Genomic DNA, 24600 nt, shown 5'->3' on the forward strand with positions numbered 1-24600 from the left:
GTATTGATTTTTTTCAAAAAAATAAATAAATAAAAATTACTGACCAGTAGTGTATATTGTTGTTACAAAAGATTTCTATTTTTAAAACATTTGCTTCTTTTTCTTTTCTTTTTCTTTTTTTACTTTTTTATTCATCAAAGTATCCTAAAAAAGTATCACAGGTTATGAAAAAATATTAAGCAGCAAGAACTGTTTCCAACTTTGATAATGATTCATCATTTTAGACTGATTTCTAAAGGATCATGTGATAGACTGGAGTAATGATCCTGAAAATTCAGCTTTGCATCACAGAAATAAATGATAATTTAAAGTATAATAAATTGAAAACCAATTATTTTAAATTGTAATAATATATCACAATATTAAAAAAAAAAATCTGTATTTTTGATCAAATAAATGCAGGCTTGATGAGCAGAAGAAACTTCTTTAAAAAACATTAAAAATAGTAATGTTTCCAAACTTTTGGCCTGTACTGTATATACACACATATATTATATAAACACAAACTTTTATGTTAGAAGCGATTAATCGATTTGACAGCACTAATTTCAAGTAATGAAAATGGGTTTTTATGGTTTTAGTTTCTAGTTGATGATGATAAGGCTGGTTTAATATACCTTGAATTAAATTACCTGTAAACTTCCACATTCATGTGGTTATGAACTCAATCTTGGTATCACCAAATGTCGTTATTGCAATAATGTGAGCATATTTCATTTTACTAAGTTCATACTGTAACACAAATAATGAAAATGGACACATTGTAGAATTTGATTTTTGTTTTAAATATTTTATTTTTGAATTTTTTGTGCATTATTTACATGTATATGCAGTAGACCAATAGAATAGAACAATAGAAACAGTAACAATTTTATATACAACAACTCCCAGAAAGTTTCAGTCTGCAAGTTTTCAAGTAGTAGTTGTGGACGACAACATCCGCCCCTCAAAGCCTCTGTTAAAAGAAAGAAGAAAAGAAAAAAGAAAACAATAAATATTTCAACAGAAAAAACTGTGCATTTTTAAACAATTAATGACATAATTTTGGTGTTAGTAGTAATATGCAGTCGTCGTATGGAAAAGAGCAGCATGAAGATTCTTCAAAACATCTTATTTTGTGTTCCACGGAAAGAAACTGAAATGAGGGTGCGTAAATAACGACCAAATCGTTTCAGCTAATGTTAATGAAAATGCATTTATTAGTGTATAAAACATACTGTTATTGAAGTGATCTGCCGAGGCAAAGAGCCGTTCCCCGTCGGTGTGATGTCATCGGAGATCACTCCCTCTAGAAAGCCTGAGTTGAGGTAGCATTCACCGGTATGGCATTCGTCTTCCTCGTTGTCCACGCCAACACTGAACGCCTCCCTCATCCTCGCAGGGAATAGACAATCCAGTAACACCACCACCAAACCAATCACAGCGCACAGTAAACCTGAAAATCAACCGTAATCATGTTATAAAGTATTTTATATGCTTTCCAAGTCAAAAAACCTTTCGAGAGTGTCCCGCTTTCCCATTAGGAGCATTTACCCGTTGCCAAAGCGATCCAGAAGGAATGGCTATAGTCTGTCCTTAAGGACTCTGCACCTATACTGAAGTCACATTGGGGCACGTTGTATATAGTTGAGAAGGAAGCCATGGAGAAGAAGATGAAAGCAGCCGTGGCTATCATCATGTACCCGGCGTAGAGGATGACGGGCATTGAGAAGAGGATATTGGCCACCAGCCAGCAGCAAAGAGCCGTCCTGCGGGAGAAGGCCATTCTTTAGCTTGTTTGCATTTGTTGAATAGGACGGAGTTTCTTTACACTACAGTAAGAGATTGGTGGTGACTGTGTGTTGGTTTACCAGAGATTGGCTGAGGCGAAGCGGCCTGAGTATCTGTACTGGAAGATGAGCCCGCAAGCGCTGTTGCGTGTGAACTTCTCTGCGATGTAAAGGATGGGGTTGGGAAGACCCCTCTCGAGCGCGTCGCCGTACTGCTCATCCACGCTGCTCGACCAGCTGAAGATCTCGTTGTAGTCAATGGTCTCGTTTATCTGCGATACCGGCTCGCCTGTTGGAACAGATGTCAAAAGACACGGTCAGAGTTTTGCGGCTCAAAAAAGTGGACCAAAAATGTCGCGGCCTCGTCCTGTTCACCTCTGAGTGTGATGTTTATTCCGTACAGGCCCACGTGAAGTCCCACCTCAGCGGACACCACTGCGTTACTGAAGGATTTGTAGGTGGCGTTGGCCTTCACGCTGGCTTCAGCCCAGTCTCCGGTAAAATTCAACACTGAAGCAGACAAGAGGAGTTTAGCAGATCATGAATGAAAATGTAGGACATACAAGTTTTGCATCTTATATAATAAGTGGACTTAAAGCGATATTTGTTTCTATTGTTCCAGCTGAATATTTCGACAAGTACTCACACTTAAAAATGTGAGAGTGTCATTGCATTACATAACAAATATATCAAACCAAGTGGCATTACATTTCTCTGGTTATTACTTTGACCTTGGTTAAAAGTCATTGAAAAATTGGTGAAGTAAAGCATAACTTTAACTTGGAAGTGCGAAAATAGTTTTTGAGGCCACTACACAGTAACAACTACTAGATTTCTTAATGAACTTAATCAAAATACTTGAAATACTCACCAACTAAAACACCCCCGATAAATAAACTAATGATCATCCTGAACATCCAGAACATTCTCTGAAAAAAGAGGACATTATATTTCAGTTCCTAAACTGACAAAAAATACCCCAGAAGTGTAATTTTAGTTTTAATGTAGACTTTGAGATTAGAAAATAGAACATTAATCTCAATATTTTTTATACAATAGAAAGAAATACTTTAAATAGCCTTCTATGATGGGCTATGTTTGACAACTCAGGTGAATTCAAGGTACAATGAAACACCTTTTACCTCAGAGTTTACAACAATTTGACATTCACAAAATCAAAATGTAAAAGAAATGGCATCATCATATTACATTTACATTTCTTGACGTGTTTTAAACAATAATTTCTTCGCCTTTCTATCATCTCGCATTCTAATTTTTCATTTCCCCTTATTGGAAAGCTGTAGAAGAATTGATTCAACTCGCTCACTCACCGATTTGCCACGTATTCCTGGTAGAATGAAGATGAAACTGACAGCCAGAACCGAGAAAACCAGGATGGCGACCAGCAGGCTGATGTCGATGATGAACGGGCTTCTTTGTAGCGGGTAGAACGGGTAAATGCCATCGTAGAAAGTCATCTTCCCTCCACAGGCGAGAACTAAAGCTGAAAGCAGGACAGTGTTGGCAAGAGGCTCGGTTACCTGAAGATTGCAGATAACAGTCTAGTGAGCGAATTATACAGTGACTTTCAAGGGTATCGAAATTGTACGGCCGCTATTGAAGTGCGTCTCGCGCAACCCGTTAAGTTTGGCCGTTCCAGAGAAATTTGCAATCGACAACCATAAACCCCCTTTTTTTGTAGTTTAGCACTAATTAAGTGCTAAATTATTGCAATGTAGGTTATGTTTTGTTGAAATATCGTACAGATGTGCTCGAGCAGCTTGTGTTGCTCAATTCGCAAGCGATTTCACGTTGTAAGAATGTTTTGCTAACGTTCGAATTAAGTTATTAAAAAAAGTTATTTATGAATATTCTCTGATGTTTTTTTATTCTACAAATTTAAAATTATTTTTGTAACAAAATTAAGCATAGACTAGGCTAGTTCAATCCTGTTGAAACAAATAGTAATAATAATAATAATACAATTTATAAAATTAAAGAGAGAGCGGCTCTCTATGTAGGCTACTTTTTAGACCTCCCAAATTCAAATGTTTTCCAGGAGGATTTAAATTAATTACGGGGGTCAAACTCTCCTTCTCACATTTTCGCACTTATGCATATGATCCGCCATTAAAACATCTATACAATTACTTTAAATAGGCTACATATATGGCCTATTATAGGCTACAATACAGAAAACGCTACTCATATAACAGCCCGTTATGCCGCTTATCATACATTCTCTTATTCTCCAAGTATGACAGAATTAGATGCCGCTTAGCCTAATAGACATTTACAAATCTCAACCCAACCACAATGCCGCACTGCAACTCACCTGTGGACGCAACGAGAGCCGTAAAACAAGACGGGGAAATATGAGTCCTGGAAATAAGATGATCTGGTCTGCGCTCATCTTTTAAACGATCGCGCTTCCTAATTACAGCTTTGATTTGCATTGATTGGTATTTCCAGAGAAAGGAGTCAACCGCTCATGACCATCCCTGCATCGTAAACTCAGTGCGAAACAGTCAGGTGTGGGTCGGACTCTCATTCCGTCACTCTCAGACTCAGACTCTTCCTTTTGTTTTCACTGCCATTCGATCTACTGACAGGCGAGGTCTGCTGTTCTCTAAAGACAGGTGTGCCTGTGTTTTCTGTTTAATTGCCTTAATATTTGTTTCGAGGTCCATGCTTTGTCATTTTTAAGGAAAGCTGGGTCTACTTTTACACACACAGCACTTAGTGTTTTCTCTGAAGTGAAGTGCTCTTGGGCGAAGAGGTGCTTCATTGGTTTGCAAGAATGGGCTTATGTGAGGTGATCTGGAGGACTTTAACAGCACTGTCTGTTCTCTGTCAAGCTGTTGGTGAGTCTATCTATCTATCTATCTATCTATCTATCTATCTATCTATCTATGCTATACCTGTCTGTCTGTCTGTCTGTCTGTCTGTCTGTCTATCTATCTTTCTATCTAGGCTATACCTGTCTGTCTGTCTGTCTGTCTGTCTGTCTGTCTATCTATCTTTCTATCTAGGCTATACCTATCTATCTATCTATCTATCTATCTATCTATCTATCTATGCTATACCTGTCTGTCTGTCTGTCTGTCTGTCTGTCTGTCTGTCTGTCTGTCTGTCTATCTTTCTATCTAGGCTATACCTATCTATCTATCTATCTATCTATCTATCTATCTATCTATCTATCATCTATCTATCTATCTATCTATCTATCTATCTATCTATCTATCTGTCGGTGTCTGTCTAATCTATTCTATTTTGAAAATATAAAAATACATTTGATCCTCCTTGCATCACTCTATAATATTTTATATTATTTTTTAAAATTCTAATAATACAATGTGTATTGTTCAAAATAAAAATTATTATTATTATTATAAAGAAAAATGATCTATAAAACAGTGGTCACTCTGTTTAAATAGGAAAATGCATGTATTTCCAGCAGTTTGAATATTCATTAGCTATTCGTTGACTAAACATTTGTTAAACATTATGTAACATAATAATATCAGTTATCTTATTCGTGAAACTTACTATGAAGTGTTGCAGTAAGATTTGTGCTTAAAGGTTAATCAATTTTTTTTTTTTACTATTTCGCAATAAATAAGCAGTGTAGAAAAGTCTCATTGTCAAATGAGCTTTTATTTGCCCTAGAAATAGAACAGAATTTTGCACATTTCTCCTTCATTTTACAGTATAACTATACTTTAACGTTGGTAAGTTTTGGGGTGTAAATTAGATTTTAAAAAGTCCTAGATAAAAAAAAGTGTGTTTTTAAAGAACATCTTGAATGTACATGCAGTACTGTGAATCATCATTTAATGTTTGTTAATGACTTATTTGTGCAAGTTATTATAGTGTTGCCAAACTCCCTTTGATCTTGAACCAAACAGGTGCGAGTTCTGCCATTACCTGGGAAGTTCAAAGGAATGATGGGTGGTACAATAATTTGGCCTATCATGATCGAGGGGCTGCTGGTGAGTGAATTAATTCTTCTTTTATGCTTTTTACAAAAAAAAATGTAAGATATAATTTTTTCTAAACATCAGGATGTTGCCCCTACAGATGCAGCTCTGGTCCGTTTCTTGCCGGCGCAGTATACGGATGGAGTTTATCTGCCCCGACAGGAACCCCACCTGCCCAACCCCCGCCAGATAAGCAACACGGCCATGAGCGGACAATCCGGTCTCCTGTCATACAAGAACAGAACTCTTCTCTCCCTGGCCTTCGGTAAGTGTCTTCCTTCATTTAAACTAGGTGCAGCCTGTTGATTGAGACACAGCCAGCTCTTTCAAGACATTTTCAGTAAGATTCCATTTCAATAAAGGCATCCTGAGTGTAATTTAACTTAAAGTATGGAAGATTGTTTCCAACATGAAATAAAAAAATGAAAAAAAGATAATTGCCACTCACAATAACAATAATAATTGTCATCTCACAATTCGGACTTTTTTCATGAATTGCGATTTTTCTTCTTCTCACAATTCTGACTTTTTTCTCGCAATTGCGATTTTTTTTAAATATCACAATTCTAACTTTTTTCTCGCAGTGGCGATTTTTTTGATCTCACAATTCAAACTTTTTTCTCGCGCAATTGCAATTTTTTTTTTGTACAATTCTCACTTTTTTTCTCGCAATTGCACATTTTTTATCTCATAAATATTTTAACGCAATTACGGGTTTATATCTCACTATTCAGACTTCTTTTCTCGCAATTGCAAGTTTTTTATCTCACAATTTTGACTTTTTTCTCAAAATTACAAGGTTATATTTCACAATTATTACTTTTTTCTCGCAGTGGCGATTTTTTGATCTCACAATTCTTACTTTTTTTCTCGCGATTGCAAGTTTTTAATCTCATACAAATTTTCACGCAATTACGGGTTTATATCTCACAATTCAGACTTCTTTTCTCGCAATTGCAAGTTTTTTATCTCACAGTTTTGACTTTTTTTCTCACAATTACGAGGTTATATTTCACAATTATTACTTTTTTTCTTGCAATTGCGAGTTTTTTTTATCTCACAATTATGAGGTTATGTATTTACTTTTTTTTCGCAATTGCAAGTTTATATTACAATTATGACATTTTTTCTCACAATTATGACTTTTTTCTCGCAATTTACGAGATTATACTGGTCACTCTTTTCTATGCAATTACAATGAATGGGGACTTTTCATCCTAATCTTCCTCCACGTTACAGCGCCACTGTACACTACACTTTTCAATCCAATCTAAATTTCTTTCTGATCTATCTGTTCACATGTAGGGTTTTCACTCAGACTGAGCCATCAATCCGATAACATACAGATAGTTTTGGTGCATGTAAATGTAGCTAGTGATTGCAGAGGTTCCCAGGTTCACAGCATACTGGTTGGGAAGATTGTCAGTGAATGATCATTGAAAATACAGTTTTTAAAATAGAACCATATAGCCCGATGGCTGCTAAAGAAGAACATTTTACATTCCACATAGATAATTGAATTGCTTAAAACAACATCTATGCACTGGTGCTATTAAGAATTAAGCACTTTATAGAGTTTAATGAGACGTTTTTGCAGCTTATTTTCAAAAGATGTTTTCTTGGTATTGAAAAGGTCAAAGAGAATTTGGTTCCGATGGCCACTTTAACACATGCTCTTTATTACTACATTAGGTTACCATGTGTGGTCTGAGATCTCAGAATCCCGTAGACCTGGTTGCCCACCTGAGTTCATGCATATTGAAGTCCAAAAAGAAGATCCCGTCTTTGGCTCCAACTCCTCACAACCGGTCATGCTCCAGTTCCAGAGAGCAGAGTGGGACCCGAGCACGGGCAAAAGTCCCAACAATCCCCGTACACAGGTGCGCATGTAGTCACAATTGACTGTAGGAGATTTGGAATGGGCCTGTTGAGTTTTTGATCTACCCATAATTCATTTCAGGTGAATCACGTGACAGCGTGGATAGATGGCAGCTCCATCTATGGATCTTCCAGCTCATGGTGTGATGCCTTGAGAATGTTTTCCAAAGGACTCTTGGCTTCAGGCTCCTCACAGGACATGCCCAGGCGTAGTAGCAGCGGTTACCTCATGTGGAGTGCGCCGGACCCCAGTAGTACAAGTCCCGGCTCACAGGAACTCTATGGTGAGATATGGAACAGTTACTTTTTAAAGTTGTAGTACATTCATTTATCACCACACAACCAGTAGTTGCATGGATAATCAGGAATTTTTGGTTTGGTAAGATTTGAAATATCAACTATTGTCTAGTCATGCTTTCTTGTAACATTCCTTACAAAAATGCATCATGGTAAACCATAGTTTCCTCCATGCAATAAAGTATGTGATACAGGGCGGAGTGACTTAAACCCCTTTAGATGTTTTATTTGATTTCTGTATTTTCACAATATCGTATGGTTTTATTACTTATTTTTATTCTGTCATGAATACCCTTTAATAAAGTGTTGTTTTATTACTCAAATGTCTTAAGTGCATTGCAAGAAGCTCTTGAAAATGTTGCATGTTGTGGTTTTCAAGTGCACGTTTTGTGTGTTCTCAGAGTTTGGGAATGCCTGGGCCAATGAGAACATCTTTTCGGTCACTGAGGGAATTATTTGGTTTCGTTACCATAATTACCTGGCCTCCAAACTGTACAAGGAACACCCCTCTTGGTCAGACGAAGAGCTTTTCCAAAATGCCCGAAAGAGGGTTATTGCCACATTACAGGTAAAGCAAATAGTCCTCAATTACTGACTCACTTCATGTAACAGCACAGCTGCCAATTTGGAGCGATGTACCGCAGTTTCCTTCACTTCACATTTCCTCTGAACACTAGGTTATGAATATAGGGACATTGGTCTAGATTTTAGGATTTAAGGTGTATGTGTTTTGTCTTCCTTCAGAATATCGCATTCTATGAGTGGCTTCCGGCCTATCTGGGAAAAAAAATGTCTTCCTATCCAGGTGAGTTGTGTGTGTGTGAATGTGCACGTGCTCAGGTAATCTGTGGTTTGTTTCAGTCTCAGATGACACACCTACTGAAAGTCACACTACAATTTAAGTTCCATTCACTTCCACTCACATATCAGATAAAAGTGCCCCTAATATGCTTTTTCAGATATCGTCCATGTAGTGTGTAATATAGCTGTTTGTGAATGTAGAAAGGACTCGGGCTTGAATAGATATGATAAAACTGACACCATTGTTACTGTTCATATCACTGTGTATCAAGTGCTGATAAAGACCAATCACAACAGACTGGGCCATCTGAGCAATCAGAGCAGAGTAGACCAATCACAACAGACCGGGCCATCTGACCAATCAGAGCAGAGTAGACCAATCACAACAGAACAGGCCATCTGACCAATCAGAGCAGAGTAGACCAATCACAACAGATCGGGGCATCTGACCAATCAGAGCAAAGTAGAACAATCACAACAAACTGGGCCATCTGACCAATCAGAGCAGAGTAGGCAAATCACAATAGACTGGGCCATCTGACCAATCAGAGCAGAGTAGACCAATCACAACAAACTGGGCCATCTGACCAATCAGAGCAGAGTAGACCAATCACAACAAACTGGGCCATCTGACCAATCAGAGCAGAGTAGACCAATCACAACAAACTGGGCCATCTGACCAATCAGAGCAGAGTAGACCAATCACAACAAACTGGGCCATCTGACCAATCAGAGCAGAGTAGACCAATCACAACAAACTGGGCCATCTGACCAATCAGAGCAGAGTAGACCAATCACAACAAACTGGGCCATCTGACCAATCAGAGCAGAGTAGACCAATCACAACAAACTGGGCCATCTGACTAATCAGAACAGAGTTGACCAATCACAACAGACTGTTCCATCTGACCAATCAGAGCAGAGTAGACCAATCACAAAAGACTGGGCCATCTGACCAATCAGAGCAGAGTTTCTATAGAATATATGTATTATTGTGGTATATCGAACAAAATGAACTCTGGCTGATCACTTGACATGGGTCAGATGGTCTCTTCCTGTGTAATGGGTGGTTCGAGGGCAGAATATGCTGCAAACGGGAGGAGACTTTATGCGCAAGTCAAAAGGTTGGCTAATTTGTGGTTTGTTAAAATATCTCTTATGGTTGGCGTAACATGTAGATGACAGCATGCAGTCGGCATTAACGTCATTACAGGTTAACAGACTGCAAGCATGTCATTTCGTTCTGTCGTTCTACAGGTTATCAGATACATGTTGATCCAGGGATCTCTGCTGAGTTTGAAGCTGCTGCTGTGAGGTTTGGACTGACTCTTGCGCCATCTGGTGTGTATAAAAGGTACATTTCTCAATTATTCACTTTTGTAAAATGGACCTCATCAGTTGAATGTTGAAAGCCTTTTTAAAGTTATTGTTACAAACCACTGTTGATAGTAATATTGAAGTATTACTTGAAGTAAATCTTAAAGTATTACATTTACTTTCACTACCATTAAAATGTCAGCATCATTACTCCAGTCAAATTATTCTAAAATGCTGATTTGATGCTCAAGAAACATTTATTATTATTATTATCAGTGCTGGAAACAGTTGTGCTCCTAAATCTTGTTTCCAGGATTCGTCAATGAATAGAAAGTTAGTATACATACAAAATCCTCAATTGTATCTGTAATTGTGTTGAAATGTGATTTTGGGGATTCAGAAACAGGACGTGTCACTACAGAAGTGCTGTGAACAACGATGGAAGTAAATCTCCTAGCCTGCGTTTATGCAACACCTTCTGGAACCGAAATGTGAGTCACGACAGACGGGGTTTGGTTTGGATTATGCGACCATATAATTAAAATTTCATACATGGTGGCTTGGTACTAAAATTTTGCCTGATTTTATCCCAAAGGATTTTTTTGATAAATAAAAATTAATTATACAATATATAATAATCTAATTAAATGCAATTTGGTTTAGAAATGAATGTTTAGAAATTATTTCAATTAAACTGATTAAATAACAAAAACAACATTAATATCAAGTTATATATGTTTTAGAATCCAAACCTGCAGTCCAGTCAGGATGTAGATGAGCTAATAATGGGCATGGCTTCTCAGATCACGGAGCGGGAGGACAACGTCATTGTCGAGGATTTGAGAGGTTGGTTTTTCTTTTGATTAATTGAAGGTCGGCATGAAACGGAAGTTGCGATAGTCTTTGATTATTTATATTGTGACTTATATCTGAGTGAAACTGCTTCTCGAATTAGAAAAAATGTAGGGCGGGGCTTGATGTCTATCAGGAATTGATTGGATGGTTGTGGTTTGCTATTGGTGGATGTCATGTGAGTGACAGGTTGCTCCGCCCTCATGCCAGAAAACACATCATCAGAGTGTCAGAACTGTCCCTTTAAAAAAATGATGTGCATCAATGATGTATCATTTATAATAAATACTGTATATATATATTTTTTTTAAACAAGAATTGTCCATTTTGATAAATGTTGTGTATGCTTGACATCAAGATCTATTGGTTAATTCATCTTCTCTATTCCTTTTCTTCATTAGATTACATGTACGGCCCCTTGCGGTTCTCACGCTCAGATGCAGTGGCTTTATCCATCCAGAGGGGGCGTGATTTTGGGCTGCCAAGTTATAACCAGATCAGAGCGGCCCTCAACATGCGGCCGGTCAACTCCTGGGAGGAGATCAACCCTAAACTGAATAACACACAGGTGCTGTTTAGAGTATCAATAGGGGCTTTCGCACCGGAGGAACCTTTTCAAAGTTCCTAGAACTATTGGCGAAAGTACGCGGATTTTGCCGTGTTCGCACCACAGGAACTGGGTACGATTTTAGTTCTAGGAACTCCTTTTGGGGGAAATAATTTAGCTCCTACTTCAGAGTCGGGTCTAATCCAGCATTATAGGAACTACCAGTGATTCCTAGGGGAACCATTAGTTCTCTGGGAATCACCCTGGTAACTAGTTCCGAGAACTACCCGGTGCGAAAGCTCCTAATGGCATGAACCATCAGCAAACATCTTAATAACAATTAGCCCAAACCCCCTTTATTGTAGCGCCGTTGTTTGCACTTGCAAACGCCACTCATTGAAATGCAAAATGTTCTCTCTCTTTAGTCAAATCTCTTTTAACTGCTTTTCAGTTGTTAAGGGAGCTTGCAGAGTTATATGAGAACGACACCTCCAGACTAGAGCTGTTTGTGGGTGGCCTACTAGAAACACAGGAAGGACCAGGTCCAGTGTTTTCTGCCATCATCCTGGACCAGTTTGAACGCATAAGGAATGCTGATCGCTTCTGGTTTGAGAACAGACAAAATGGGTGGGAACATTTCTGGTGATGATTACATAAAAAACAACCATGTTAATTTGGTCAGACGAGTACACGTAAAAGGTATTTCTGGCTAAGTATCGGCTGCTTTCTCTCAGGTTGTTCACTGAGGAGGAGATCCGAGCCATACAGAACACCACATTTCATGATGTCATTCTGGACGTCACCAGTGCAGAGGAGGGCGACATTCAAAAGAACGCGTTCTTCTGGGTGGACGGTAATAAACAACCCACACGCATCAACATATTCCACACACACAAACATAAAAAAAATATATATTGAAAAGTCTTGATTTGTTTATTTTGGGCTTTTTGTACAGGTGATCCCTGCCCCCAGCCAATCATAGCATCTGATCTTCATCCATGCACAAAGGCCGTCTCTGTGAGTTACTTTGACGACAGCAGCAAAGCTGGTTTTGGCGTAACAGTGATGGTGCTGTTCCTGTTTCCTGTTGGTCAGTGTTATTCATAATTTACTTATATGCAGTAAAGATGCAGTAAGCGATTTTTGAGAAACAGGGCTGAAAGTGGATCGGACCGAGCACCAAAACACACTTGTAGCCAATCAGCAGTAAGGGGCGTGTCCACTGATGAGAGGGGTGGTGCCTGTGCTGCATAGCGTTTTTGTGAATTTAGGGACGGGGATATCAAGATAGGGGTGTGGTCCTTTTGGGCAGGGGTGTGTTTGTTTTGGTGATTTAAAATATCAACAGCGTTTCTCAGAAATTACGAACTGCACCTTTAAACTATAATTGAATTACATGTATTTACTTCAGGCAATTGTATTTGATCTGGAATTATAAAAGTACTTATGTATGAATGTATTTTTTTTTTAATTAAATCCCAGGAAAAAACAACAACGTAATAAAAGTATTTTATGTATTAATAATTATGTATTGTAATATTTTGTTTCCAAAAACGGTCACAAGTTACCTGTTAGTTCATATAATGCATATGCCAGCCAAACATTTTTCAACACACATACTTTTTCTGATCTCTCGACAGTAAGCTACATAGTAGCTTGTGTAGTGGCTCATGTTCGGACAGCCAGATACAAACGATTCCAAAAGAAGCTCAAAGGTTCCACAAAACACAAGGAACCTGCTCATGGAACTTCTGGTCAGTAACATCACCTGCAATGTCATATTGATCTGATATGCCAATGAAGGTGAGTTTATTAACTTCTGTTTTTTTGTTTGTTTTTTGGTGTCTGATTTCACTTTTGTTTTCAGCCAAAGAGTGGTTGGGGCACAATACAACACCCCGACAAGTCACTCTTGCGTTCAACGAGAAGAAAGTATTCCAGACCTTTGATGAGAACGGCTCTCTTCTCAGCTCTCACAGCTTCGGCAATCAAGAACATCTGAAAGTGATAATACCCTATGACCATCAGCATCGTTCTCTACTCTTGAAGATCCCCAAAGAGTATGATCTGGTAAGAATTTGGTAGTTCATTCTGTCATCATGCAACGAATGCTCAATGAGGCATTAAGTTGGATTTCTGTCCGAAAGGTTTTGTTCTTTGAGGACGTTGGTCAGAGGTCAGAGTTCTTAAATCACCTGAGATCTGAGCTGGATGGCAGAATTCAGAGTCTAACTGTGATGGAAATGAGTGAGAAAGAAATTCTTAGAAATGCAGTGACCAGAGAACAGAGGGAACAGATTGTGGAGACGTTCTTCAAGCATGCTTTTTCAAAGGTATAACATATAACTTTCTGTTGTTTCTTCATATGTCTAAAGGTCATTTTGTCACAAAGTTGAGAGGAAGCATCTTACATGTCTTTTTTGACTCCAGGTCTTGGACATTAATAAAAGTGATGCAGGAGACTTGAGCAATAGGACCCGAGAAGCTTTACAGTGTGAGCTCACGCGAGCTGAATTTGCCAGAGTGTTCGGTTTGAAGCCTGACTCGCTCTTTGTACAGTCTATGTTCACACTGGCTGACAAGGACGGTAACGGATACCTTTCCTTTCAGGAGTTCCTGGATGTTATTGTCATTTTTATGACAGGTGAGGTTGTTCAGATTTTTAATATGGTAGTTTAGTGTTAATAACTTAATACTTGTCGCCTCTGGTCCATAAATGTTGTTACAATATCATTTTACAAAACTACAAAGTTAACACCACTACAATGTTACAATATTACAGTGTTACGTTACGATGATACAATCCTACAAGATTACCTTGTTACATTGTTAGGAAACTGTTACAATGTTACTGTGTTACAATGCTACAAGTTGGGATGTTACATTTTTACAATTTTACAGTGTAATGTTACAATGTCACATTTTTTGCAATTTTACTGTGTTGGTGTTGCAGTGTTACTATGGTAAATGCTACAAAATTACCTTGTCACATTGTTTGGATGTTACATTTTTACAATTTTATAGTTTTGTTATGTTACAGTGTTACAATTTCACAATGTTACAATGATACAAAGTTGTCTTGTTACATTGTAAAATGTAAAAATGTAACATTCTAACAATGTGACAAGGTAATTTTGTATAATTTACCATAGTAACACTATAACATCAACACTGTAAAATTGCAAAAATGTGACATCCTAACAGTGTTACAATGTTAAAATTACATTGTTGGGATGTAACAATTTTGCGTTACACTTTATTTTAAGGTGTCATTGTTACAGTGTAATTATATATTTAAGTACTGAGGAATATTAAGCAACTACATGTACTTACTATAGGGTTAGGGTAGGATTAGGATTTGGTTGAGGGTTAGTTGCATGTAATTATGTATAATTTACTGTTATTACTATAGTAAGTACATGTAACATATGTAACACTGTAAAATAAAGTGTTACCCAATTTTGTAATTTTTCAGTGTTACAATGTTACAAAGTTACCTGGCCATGTTGTTAGAATGTTTTACAATGTTATTTTGTTATGTTGATAAGAGCGTTCCAATATTTGATGTTTTTGGCTTGCAAATTCAGGTACTCCAGAGGAGAAGTCTAAGCTTCTGTTTTCAATGCATGATATCAAAGGAGATGGCTTCTTGTCCAAGGAAGAGTTCACTTCCTTACTCAGGTCGGTTCAGATGTCAGATCCTGTTTTTCGAGCCTTTAAGAAAAAAGTTACCAATTTGTGCAAAGGATTTTTGAGAATCACCTGAACTTTGAGATTCAGATGATATAAATCAATAAAGTTCCTCTGAAAGATTTCTTATTTCTGCTAGACGCATTTTCTCCTTTCTTGTGCAGGTCTTTCATTGATATCTCTGGAAGTGCTCTATCTAAGAGTCAGGCTGATGATGGCATAGCAGCAATGCTTCAGGCCGCTGGCCTTTACAACAAAGATTCCTTCTCATGGGAGGACTTTCACTTTCTGCTGAGAGACCATTCAGCTCAGCTCAATATTAAAGGTGAAGGATATATTTGTCTTTATGCTCTAATCCCCCATATGTCACTATAATTCTAGGTACACTCAACACAGAGGTATTTTTCTTTGAAACTGCTGTGCATGTATTCTCAGGAATGGAAGTACTTGGTAAGAAAAAACTAGCCAGACAACAGCGAGTGTCTTTCATTAAGAAAGAAAATGGGTAAAGTAATAAATATATAACATTGTACTCATTTTAAAAAGTGCCATATGAGTTTTCTGTAACATAGCTGATAAGTTGTTGTTGCTGTTTTTCTTTTGTAGTTCTTCAGCAGTGGAAGAGCTTACTCACAGGGCTGAGGGGGAGCAAGGCCAGGAACTTCGTCAAAGACAGACCAAGACGTTAATGTATAATATCTCTGTCGTGGTCATTTTAGAGCATGTGTTGCATTATGCAACATGTTCTGACATTTGTATGGTCATTAGGAGCTCAGCTAGGTGTTAGATTTAAGCCTTTGTGAAACCTGTCATTTGTTGGTTATTGAGAAATGTGGCAATCAGTATTTGTGGGAACTGATGCCATTCTGTGACATAATGTCCGCCAGGTTTCATTTTAAACGTCATCATCTTGAGTTGACTTTCTATCTAGTTAGTAATCCACCTGTTTGCCTGTCTAATTAGTTAGTTATCTATCTGGCTGTCTATCTATGTAGTTAGTTAGTTATCCACCCATCTGTCTGACTAATTTAGTTAGTTATCTCTCTGATTGTCTTTCTGTCTAGTTAGTTAGTTATCCACCTGTCTGCCTGTCTGGCTAATTTAGTTAGTTATCTCTCTGACTATCTTTCTATCTAGTTAGTTAGTTATCCACCTGTCTGTCTGTCTGTCTGTCTGTCTGGCTAATTTAGTTAGTTATCTCTCTGATTGTCTTTCTATCTAGTTAGTTAGTTATCCACCTGTCTGTCTGGCTAACTTAGTTAGTTATCTCTCTGATTGTCTTTCTATCTAGTTAGTTAGTTATCCACCTGTCTGTCTGTCTGTCTGTCTGTCTGTCTGTCTGTCTGTCTGTCTGTCTGTCTGTCTGTCTGGCTAACTTAGTTAGTTATCTCTCTGATTGTCTTTCTATCTAGTTAGTTAGTTATCCACCTGTCTGTCTGTCTGTCTGTCTGTCTGTCTGTCTGTCTGTCTGGCTAACTTAGTTAGTTATCTCTCTGATTGTCTTTCTGTCTAGTTAGTTAGTTATCCACCTGTCTGTCTGGCTAACTTAGTTATCTCTCTGATTGTCTTTCTATCTAGTTAGTTAGTTATACACCTGTCTGTCTGTCTGTCTGTCTGGCTAATTTAGTTAGTTATCTCTTTGATTGTCTTTCTATCTAGTTAGTTAGTTATACACCTGGCTGTCTGTCTGTCTGTCTGTCTGTCTGTCTGTCTGTCTGTCTGTCTGTCTGTCTGTCTGTCTGTCTGTCTGTCTGTCTGTCTGTCTGTCTGTCTGGCTAATTTAGTTAGTTATCTCTTTGATTGTCTTTCTATCTAGTTAGTTAGTTATCCACCTGTCTGTCTGTCTGGCTAATTTAGTTAGTTATCTCTCTGACTGTCTTTCTATCTAGTTAGTTAGTTATCCACCTGTCTGTCTGTCTGTCTGTCTAATTTAGTTATCTCTCTGATTGTCTTTCTATCTAGTTAGTTAGTTATCCACCAGTCTGTCTGTCTGGCTAATTTAGTTAGTTATCTCTCTGATTGTCTTTCTATCTAGTTAGTTAGTTATCCACCTGTCTGTCTGTCTGGCTAACTTAGTTAGTTATCTCTCTGATTGTCTTTCTATCTAGTTAGTTAGTTATCCACCTGTCTGTCTGTCTGGCTAATTTAGTTAGTTATCTCTCTGACTATCTTTCTATCTAGTTCGTTATCCACCTGTCTGTCTGTGTGTCTAATTAGTTAGTTATCTCTCTGACTGTCTTTCTACCCAGTTAATAATCCACCTGTCTGTCTGTCTAATTAGTTCAAAAGACAGCCATATAACTAACTAATTAGACAGACAGATAGGCGGACAACAATCTAGTCAGTTATCCACCATTCTGTCTAATTAGTCTGTCTAACCTACCAACTAGCAAGACATGTACACATACAGTATACAGATAAAATCACAAATATATTACATATAGTGACCAGAGTGAGAACAGGCTGAAAGACTGTGCCAATATAGCCATTTTAAAGTTTGAGCAATAAAGCTATGTTGTTTTTGCCACATAATTAAAATGTTCAGTTTCCCCAGAGTTGGACAAAGCAACCCCAAGGTGTACGTGAGTCCTCAGAGAGAGCGCTACAACCGAAACCCAGTGAAGAAATGGATCCAGCAGTTCAAGCGCTTCATCGAAAACTACAGGAGGCATATCATTTGCATAGTCATTATGTACGGGATCACAGCTGGACTAGCACTGGAAAGATGCTACTGTAAGTGTACAGTGTCCATGCTACTTTCCATCTCTCTTCATCATTGAATGTTGTATTGTACATATTTAAGGCCCCTGAATGATTAGTTGTAAATTGTTTATTTATTATGATCATGTTGAATTGGTCATGCATTTTGACACTGGAGTTCCACACTAACGGTTGCAAACCAATAGCGATGTTTTTAGATTATGGTTTACAGGCTCACGCCAGTGGCGTCCCAGAAACCTCCATGGTGGGCGTGCTTGTGTCTCGCGGTTCTGCGGCCGCCATCTCCTTCCTGTTTCCCTACATGCTCCTCACCGTGTGCCGTAACCTGATAACCATGTGCAGAGAGACTTTCCTCAACAGATACATCCCATTCGATGCGGCCATTGACCTTCACCGCCACATGGCTATAACTGCTGTCATCCTCTCAGGTCAGGGGAGAAAAATTCCCTCTATGTGCAAAACACCATTTAGGAATACTTTGGGCCCTATTTTAACGATCTGAAACGCAAGTATCAAGCGCGAAACGCAAGTAACTTTGTGGGCGGGTCTTGGGCGCTGTTGCTATTATACCGGCGGGATAAATGACTCTTGCGCCCGGCGCAAATCTAAAATGGGTTGGTCTGAAGTAGCTTCATTATTCATAGGTGTGGTTTGGGCGTAACGTGAAATAAACCAATCAGAGCGTCATCTCACATTCCCTTTAAGAGCAGGCGATGCTCTTATTCTATAGCGGATTCCTATTATAACGGCGGATTTGCCAGGCGCGAGCCAGCAGCGGTTCACAGCCGAGGAGACCGACGTTCTCGTCAGGGCCGTAAAACACAGAGAAGTGACATTGGGGATGGAGAAACACACCCAAATTAGCTTCGGTTAAACAGGCGTATGATCATTTGGGTAAATGTGTAAGCTAGATGTATGCTTTTATAATAAACTATCTATCTATCTATCTATCTATCTATCTATCTATCTATCTATCTATCTATCTATCTATCTATCTACCGTAATAATGTATGATTTGCAAAAATGAAAACTGCTGCTTCTGTGTAGATGAGAGAATCAAAGTGTATGCGCGTTGTACACACGCTACATTGATTATGGCCAAGCATGCGCCCTTAAAATAGCATATAACATGCGCAACGTGCCACTGACTTTAAACTAGATTTTTTCGGTTAGTGGCAGAATTGTTTTCTAAACCTGCAAAATAGCATGAGGGAACGTTTGCGCCAGAACACGCCTCTGCGCTGAACCGCCCCCGGGAGCGCAAGTGTATTTCTTAGTTAACCGACGTGCGTCTGTGGAGGGAAAGGAATGATACATGCGTCGGTGTACAAAGTCAATTGCGCTGGGTGCAAGATAGGGCCCTTTAACTTCCTTGTGTGCCACATAAATGACTACATAATCAATTCAGTGGAACTTAGTTATCACCATATTGTTGCTTTAACAATTTGTACGTCCGCCAAGTCTTGTGTTAGTTTATAGCATATATAACTCAATGATTACATTGAATGACCAGGTTTCAAAGTTCCATTGTGTATTGTAACTTCCTCAAAGTGATATGTAATACATTCATTATATTTATGCACTTGTTATTTGGTCATTAATTCTTTTATTTCTTTAAATTGTATTTTTGTGCCACAGTTGTTCACAGTATGGGTCATGTGGTCAACGTTTACATTTTCTGCATCAGTGACCTCAGCATTCTTGCCTGCTTGTTTCCTAGAGTGTTCTCCAACAATGGGTAATTCATATTATTGATTGAAGTATTGGATTGATCTTGACATATATAATAGACAGATGGATACGATAGATATCCTTTCATAATGTAGATAGATAGATAGATAGATAGATAGATAGATAGATAGATAGATAGATAGATAGATAGATAGATAGATAGATGGATGGATGGACAGATTATAGACTATTAATAAACTAATGCTGTGTGTTGATCATTTGCAGGTCTGAGCTTCCATTGAAATGGACCTTCTGGTTTTTCAAGACAGTTCCTGGTATGGCTGCATATTCAAAGTTGTTTTGATATAACCAGTAATCAATTAATAGACTGAATGTATTCTTTTTGTGGATATATGTTTTGTGTGTTCTTTGTAAACCTCTGGGTTTCTTTCTTTTTTTCTGTCAGGTCTCACTGGAGTCCTTTTGCTGCTGATTTTTGCTTTTATGTACGTCTTCGCCTCACACTATTTCAGACGCATCAGCTTTAGAGGATTCTGGATTACACACCACCTTTATGTGCTCGTCTATGTCCTGGTGAGGGGGAAAAAAGCACACCACTAGTTTCATGAGTGTTTGAGGTTCAGTATTGTGTACTGAGAAAAATAATGTTAAATATGGATAAAATACTGGTAGTAGGAGAAATCATAACAGTGTAGCGGCGGCTGTAGGATTTTTAATTGCCTTTTTGTTGTGACTTGAGGTGAAGAGGACAAAATTAATAATGTTTATATCAAGACTACAATCCCTGGAAGTTGCATTTTACTGTATCATTGAACAACTATTACAAAATTATAGAACGTTGAGGACAAATTAACACGGTTACACTTCATTTCGATAGTCTACTATCGAAACAAAGTGTATCCATTAATATGAACATATTTAATAAAATTCTTTAATGCATACATTATAAAACTACAATGGAAAAATATTACCATCAATCATTTTATTTAATTTTTTTGTATAAAAAATACTGGGAATGTTATTTTTGTTTGATTGTTTTGTTTTGTTTTGTTTTTAAAAAGACTGGGAATGTTATTTTTGTTTGTTTGATTGTTTTGTTTTGTTTTTAAAAAGACTGGGAATGTTATTTTTAGTTTTGAAGTGAAAAGAAACGTTAACAATCATTTATTTTTGTCTGTTTTATATGTTTTTTTTATTGATTTGTTTTGTTTTGTTTTTAAAAAGACTGGTAAATGTTATTTTTAGTTTTGAAGTGAAAAGAAACGGCAACAATAATTCATTTTCGTCTGTTTTATTTGTTTTGTTTTGTTTAAAAAAGACTGGGAATGTTATTTTTAGTTTTGAAGTGAAAAGAAGCAGCAACAATAATTATTTGTATTTGTTTGTTTGATTTTTGTTTTATTTGTTTGTTTGATTTTTGTTTTATTTGTTTGTTTTGTTTTGTGAGAGATTTACACATCTTTCTCTCGTCTCCTGTGACAGACGGTGATCCACGGCAGCTACGGCCTCCTTCAGGAGCCCCGCTTCCACATCTACCTGATCCCCCCGGGCCTCCTCTTCCTCCTGGACAAGCTCATCAGCCTCAACAGGAAGAAGGTGGAGATCCCAGTGGTGAAAGCCGAGCTGCTGCCCTCAGGTAGACGACACTCAGACTCAGCAGATACAGCACAAAGCTCTTTTATCTGCGAGTCTCCCAGGGCCCGAGCACACAGCGCTCTGTCATGTGCTGTAAAGTGTCACTCCTAATTGCTCTGGCTGTGAAATCATACAGCATCTCACAACAGGGAATCTCAAGTCAAATTCAGAAGTCTCTTCAAAATGAAATTAAACACGCACAAACAAGTGTCCTGTCATATCACATCTTTGTTGTCAAATATGTTTAAAATCACCAGTTATTCTGAGGTAACAATGATAACAAACCCGCTTCTCAAATCCTTTGAACTGGCAGATGTAACATACCTGGAGTTTAAGCGTCCTCAAGGTTTTGTCTACCGCTCGGGACAGTGGGTACGTATCGCATGCCTGGCGCTGGGCACGGATGAGTACCACCCCTTCACCCTGACCTCCGCACCCCACGAGGAGACCCTCAGCCTTCATATCCGTGCAGTGGGACCCTGGACCAGCAAACTCAGAGAGGCCTATACCCCCGAGAAACTCCAGGAGCTTGGAGGATATCCCAAGGCAAGGATGGAAAGTTTATGTTTGGATTATATGGAATGCACATGATTATGCCAGTAAAAATGATTTTTATGGATCAGATCAGGTAGAAGTACTTCCTTATGGTAAAATGCCCATAATGTAATATAATATAATATAATATAATATAATATAATATAATATATATTTTTTGGGCTTGTCTGGCTTGGGAATTTTACCTTAAGAAACTACTACCTGATCTGATTTTTATTGGCATAACCTGATGTAAATATATATATATATATATATATATATATATATATATATATATATATTCACAAACTTTTTGTGTTAGATGCGATTAATCGATTAACAGCACTAGTTATATTACATGTGGTGACTTTTTATACACAAACATACAGTATAAATATAAATGTAAAAGTATTGAACAATAATTCGCACACAGCTGTATCTGGACGGGCCGTTTGGGGAGGGTCACCAGGAGTGGACAGACTATGAGGTGTCAGTGCTGGTGGGTGCTGGGATTGGAGTCACACCCTTCGCTTCCATCTTAAAAGACCTGGTCTTCAAATCTTCAGTCAAGGTCAAATTTCAGTGCAAAAAGGTACAGTTTCCTTTTTTTTTAAACATATTTTTTGAACGTCCCTTGATTGAAGTTTTAAAAGACGCGTGTCCTCCGGCTCCAGGTGTACTTTATCTGGGTGACGCGGACCCAGCGTCAGTTCGAGTGGGTGTCTGACATCATCAGAGAGGTGGAGGACATGGACAGCCAGGAGCTGGTGTCAGTGCACATCTACATCACACAGCTGGCTGAGAAATTCGATCTCCGCACCACCATGCTGGTAAACCCATTGGGCCCTATGATACACCCGGCGCAAGTGTGTTTTGCTAGTCTCAGCCCGACGCAGTTTTCATTTTCAAGTCCTGCGCCACGTTGTTTAAATAGCAAATGCATTTGCACCCATTTGTGTGCCCATGGGCTGCTGGTCTGAAAACGAGGTGCGTTGCTATTTTGAGGCAACTCAAATAGACTTAGTCATTGACCAACTGAAACCCAGTCTAAAGTCAATGCGGCAATATTTGTTGTTTTGTTATTTAAGATAGTAATGTGTGCCTATAGGCGGGTCCACAACGCACGTACACTGATTATTACACACACAGGGTGTGCAGCAGCACACAAACTAGCCAAATATTACAAATAAATTTTGTATATGTAAAAGATTAATATTGTGTACATAAAGATATGGTGAATCCAGCTTGTTCTGTAGATGTTCTGCTTGTGCGCTTTAACCTCGCGCACGACCAGATCCGTTTCCTCTCTGGAGACGTGTTCAGTTTTAACGCTTACAAATTCCACCATGTAAATAGCGAATCCGCCATGGCGCGAGCGCAACTGGCTTTTAAAGGGAATGGGAGATGAGACTCTGATTGGTTTATTGCACGTAAAGCCCAAAATACACCCTTTATTTATCAAGAAAATAGGGACAACCCTTTTAGACCATGCGCCGGGCACACCAACCATTTTTCCCGTCGTTAAACTAACAAAAGTGGATTCTGACACGACCTAAGTGCACTTGTGCCGTGCGCTTTAGACCATGCGCTTAGATCCATAAAATAGGGCCCTTGTGTTTATACGAGAATGAGTTTATGACTTAACACAATTGGTTTATATGGTTATTATCCGTTCCACTAAACCACTGTGACATCATTTAAAGCATCTGAACCGCTATGAAGTCATGTCTGGTTATTTCTCTTTCTCTTTTCAAGTATGTTTGTGAGCGGCACTTTCAGAAGGTGCGGAACAGGAGTCTGTTCACCGGCCTGCGGTCCGTCACACACTTCGGTCGGCCACCCTTTCCGGCTTTTCTCAGCTCGCTACAGGAAGTTCATCCAGAGGTCAGAAAGTTACAGCTTTTCCGTTAAACTCTCACTGTTACATTTTTCTAATCATCCAGTATCAGTAAATATCTGTGAATTGCATGGAATCCTGTGAAGGAAGTCATTTTTATTTTAAGTTATTAAGTCATATAATTTAATCAATGTGGCAGTTATATCAACCTCACGTACGCAATTCATGAGCGGTTCTTTCTACTCTTGCTCAAAGGTGGAAAAGATCGGCGTGTTCAGCTGTGGTCCTCCCGGTCTGACTAAGAATGTCGAGAAGGCCTGCCAGCAAATGAACAAACGTGACCAGACACATTTTCTTCACCATTATGAGAACTTCTAGACCGTCTATGTGGGACTTATTTAAGGAATAACTGTTAGCGAATCATTTAGTAATCAATATTTATTCATTTTATAAGGGCTGGACTCATTTATTCCTTTTAAAACAGCCAGTGTGAGTTTTCTAGCTGTTTTACAGCCAACATTTCTAGTTGGTAAAATAGAATTATAAAGCAGTCATCAAATCACAAATTAGTTTTAGTAACAAACATATTAGGGGTGCATTTCATTCAAAGAAATTGATTACTGCCAGAGGAAAGATATTTTGTTATGCTAAATTAATCGTTTTTAAAGCTCTCTGTCTGAATGCAAAAGTACATTTGTTATACATTTCTATAATGGATGATCAATAAATTCAGTATTATTAAATTGTTGACTGTATTGTAGTTGTCATTTGAGTCTCATTATCATTGTCACATGATGCAATAAACTGTTTAAAATCACTGTCGCTGATATAATGGTTTTAAACATGGAAAATATAGATGTATTATACTGTAAAAAATTATATGATCAATAAGTTATGACAACCTATGTTTTTACATTGCTTTAACTCATCACAATAAGTTAAGACATTTTCATCTTTTTTGGATAAAAAAAGTTATACAAGATTCATTTTTTTCTAAAATTCATTTTTTAAAGTCAGTTTAATGTAATTTAAGTTGAAATTACTTAAACA

At 38.1% G+C, this 24600-nt stretch overlaps 2 protein-coding genes across 5 annotated transcripts; one reads left to right on the plus strand and one right to left on the minus strand.

Moving 5' to 3' along the window:
* Positions 1-173: 173 nt before the first annotated feature.
* On the minus strand, positions 174-4262 carry duox2 (dual oxidase 2). 2 transcript variants are annotated; one of them, XM_082159033.1, is made up of 8 exons: positions 4105-4262; positions 3101-3273; positions 2641-2698; positions 2145-2279; positions 1851-2058; positions 1534-1748; positions 1218-1435; positions 174-955 (listed from the first exon to the last, which is right to left on the minus strand). In XM_082159033.1, the coding sequence occupies exons 1-8, from the start codon at positions 4223-4225 to the stop codon at positions 947-949; spliced, it is 1137 nt and encodes a 378-aa protein (XP_082015159.1). In that variant the 5' UTR covers positions 4226-4262; the 3' UTR covers positions 174-946. The 2 variants fall into 2 exon arrangements, with proteins under 2 accessions (XP_082015159.1, XP_082015160.1); XM_082159034.1 differs by having other exon boundaries at positions 3101-3310.
* Positions 4263-4302: 40 nt separating this feature from the next.
* On the plus strand, positions 4303-24361 carry duox (dual oxidase). 3 transcript variants are annotated; one of them, XM_082159006.1, is made up of 34 exons: positions 4303-4408; positions 4506-4633; positions 5678-5761; positions 5850-6014; positions 7442-7629; positions 7710-7911; positions 8326-8492; positions 8669-8729; positions 9983-10079; positions 10443-10533; positions 10786-10888; positions 11296-11462; positions 11893-12068; positions 12176-12294; positions 12397-12531; positions 13082-13195; positions 13309-13511; positions 13589-13774; positions 13872-14085; positions 15029-15122; positions 15296-15456; positions 15567-15636; positions 15738-15821; positions 17677-17864; positions 18038-18280; positions 19491-19590; positions 19809-19858; positions 19990-20117; positions 21027-21180; positions 21493-21725; positions 22147-22305; positions 22388-22543; positions 23469-23597; positions 23806-24361. In XM_082159006.1, exons 2-34 carry the CDS (start codon positions 4570-4572, stop codon positions 23926-23928), a joined length of 4608 nt encoding a protein of 1535 aa, XP_082015132.1. In that variant the 5' UTR covers positions 4303-4408; positions 4506-4569; the 3' UTR covers positions 23929-24361. The 3 variants fall into 3 exon arrangements, with proteins under 3 accessions (XP_082015132.1, XP_082015134.1, XP_082015133.1); XM_082159008.1 differs by lacking the exon at positions 4303-4408 and having other exon boundaries at positions 4526-4633; positions 18050-18280; XM_082159007.1 differs by lacking the exon at positions 4303-4408 and having other exon boundaries at positions 4526-4633; positions 17686-17864.
* Positions 24362-24600: the final 239 nt, after the last annotated feature.

Source organism: Leuciscus leuciscus (genome assembly GCF_965113295.1).
Source record: "Leuciscus leuciscus genome assembly, chromosome: 25".
Classification (NCBI taxonomy): domain Eukaryota; kingdom Metazoa; phylum Chordata; class Actinopteri; order Cypriniformes; family Leuciscidae; genus Leuciscus; species Leuciscus leuciscus.

Coding starts and splice junctions, on each gene's coding strand:
- duox2 (XM_082159033.1), bottom strand. CDS start 4,225: ATGCAAATCAAAGCTGTAATTAGGAAGCGCGATCGTTTAAAAGATGAG. Junction 1,749..1,850: donor TTCGCCTCAGCCAATCTCTG/GTAAACCAACAC, acceptor CTTCTCCCGCAG/GACGGCTCTTTGCTGCTGGC. Junction 1,436..1,533: donor CTGGATCGCTTTGGCAACGG/GTAAATGCTCCT, acceptor GTTGATTTTCAG/GTTTACTGTGCGCTGTGATT.
- duox (XM_082159006.1), top strand. CDS start 4,570: ATGGGCTTATGTGAGGTGATCTGGAGGACTTTAACAGCACTGTCTGTT. Junction 12,295..12,396: donor CGCGTTCTTCTGGGTGGACG/GTAATAAACAAC, acceptor CTTTTTGTACAG/GTGATCCCTGCCCCCAGCCA. Junction 13,775..13,871: donor TCAAGCATGCTTTTTCAAAG/GTATAACATATA, acceptor TTTTGACTCCAG/GTCTTGGACATTAATAAAAG.